At 61.4% G+C, this 1447-nt stretch overlaps 1 protein-coding gene across 1 annotated transcript; it reads left to right on the top strand.

Annotated features, from left to right (window-relative positions):
• Nucleotides 1–97: 97 nt before the first annotated feature.
• MNEG_5098 (hypothetical protein) lies at nucleotides 98–1447 on the top strand (the record flags this gene model as incomplete). The annotated part of the gene is made up of 5 exons (XM_014046429.1): nucleotides 98–184; nucleotides 450–533; nucleotides 735–797; nucleotides 1063–1140; nucleotides 1376–1447. The coding sequence occupies 5 exons, from the start codon at nucleotides 98–100 to the stop codon at nucleotides 1445–1447; spliced, it is 384 nt and encodes a 127-aa protein (XP_013901883.1).

Here is a 1447-nt window from a genome sequence, read left to right as displayed (position 1 = left end):
GAGTAGGGTGGTTGGGACGGCACAGGAAGAGCTGTGCAGCTTGGTACGTCCCAAATGGGATTTCTTGCACACCACAATCCCATCGCGCTATGTAGCCATGACCACGCTTCATCCCCTGTTGCCCTCCCTGCCCTCTCCCCCCCCCCAGTTCCTCAGGACCGCCATGTACCGCTTCAACGGGGTGGTGCGCGGCCTGGAGTGACGGCCCAGGCCCGGGCGGGAATAAGTCTCAGCTGTTTCGGGGGCCAGCTAAGTTATGTGCCTGCACAGCAAGTGTGTGCGGTTCACCAGGCCAGACAACCTGGTCGAGAGTCAGCCACCATGAGGCTGCCTGGAATATGGCCCCACCTGTGTGGCCCCTCCTCCTCTGACGTACCCACCTACCCTTCCCCCTCTCACCCCCTACCTCCCCAACTCAACCCGCCCCCTACGCCACCCCACCATGCCAGGACCCCATCGAGCCCAACCTGGAGTTTGTGCAGCAGGTGGTCAAAGTCACGGAGGGCGGCAAGGGCGTCATCTTCGCCTGCGAGGTGCGTGGCACGCAGGGGGGTGCATGTCAATCAGGACACCGGACAGAGCCCCGCTGTGGAGTGCAGGCGGAGTTGGCACGAGGTTGCTTGGGTGCTGTTTGCACAGGGACAGACTGCCAACACACTCGCGGCACAGGTGTGTGCAGCCCTCCAGGCACTAAAAGTCAGCGCCCCCCCCCCATCCATGAAAATGTTGGTCAGGCTGGTGGCACTCTGCGGCCGTCCATCAACTTCCCGGCGGGCAAGGCCAGCCGTTCTCTGCAGGTGCGGAGAGTCGCCGTGCTAAAGGCACGAACGTGTTGGGCATCAGATATGGGGCTATCTGGCCGCAGCATGCCAGCAGCTGATCAGCACAACGCCACTGGTGCAACCACAGCCACCACTGCTCGTGTTTGTCCACATACCTCTCCCAAATATCACGATATCCCAACACACACCTCAAAACCTTTCCACACACCTCTGCCCGCACTCATGCACGCACATTTTTAACTGTGCCACAACTCTCCCACCCCCCCCCCCCCCTCTTTAGGCCGTGTACAAGGCGCTGGTGGAGGGGGGGCCCTCCAGGGTGAAGCACCTGGACCGCGGCGTGTACGGCTGGTTCCAGGTGGGAGGGCATTGGGGTCGGCGTGGGGACGAGGGGAAGGCAGACAGAGGGATAACCAGCCAGCTGTGAGTGCACCCAGCTTCTTGCATGTCTAGAGAGATCTGTGGGGTTGCACCTGGCAAATGAACAATCCGCCACACGCCTGGCGGTGGATTGAGTATGTTTCTTACCACCTGGTGCCCTACAGCAAATCAATGGCTCTATATGATCTGCTCCCCGCATGCTGTGCGTGCAGGCGGGCCTGCCGTTTGATGGGAGCTACGTCCCCGACATCGGCCGCTTGCCCAGCGCTGCCGACAACAAGTAG

The sequence above is a fragment of the Monoraphidium neglectum genome (genome assembly GCF_000611645.1).
Source record: "Monoraphidium neglectum strain SAG 48.87 unplaced genomic scaffold scaffold00743, whole genome shotgun sequence".
NCBI lineage: Eukaryota > Viridiplantae > Chlorophyta > Chlorophyceae > Sphaeropleales > Selenastraceae > Monoraphidium > Monoraphidium neglectum.
Note: the sequence above shows the minus strand (reverse complement) of the source record. Positions and strands in the feature narration are given on the sequence as shown.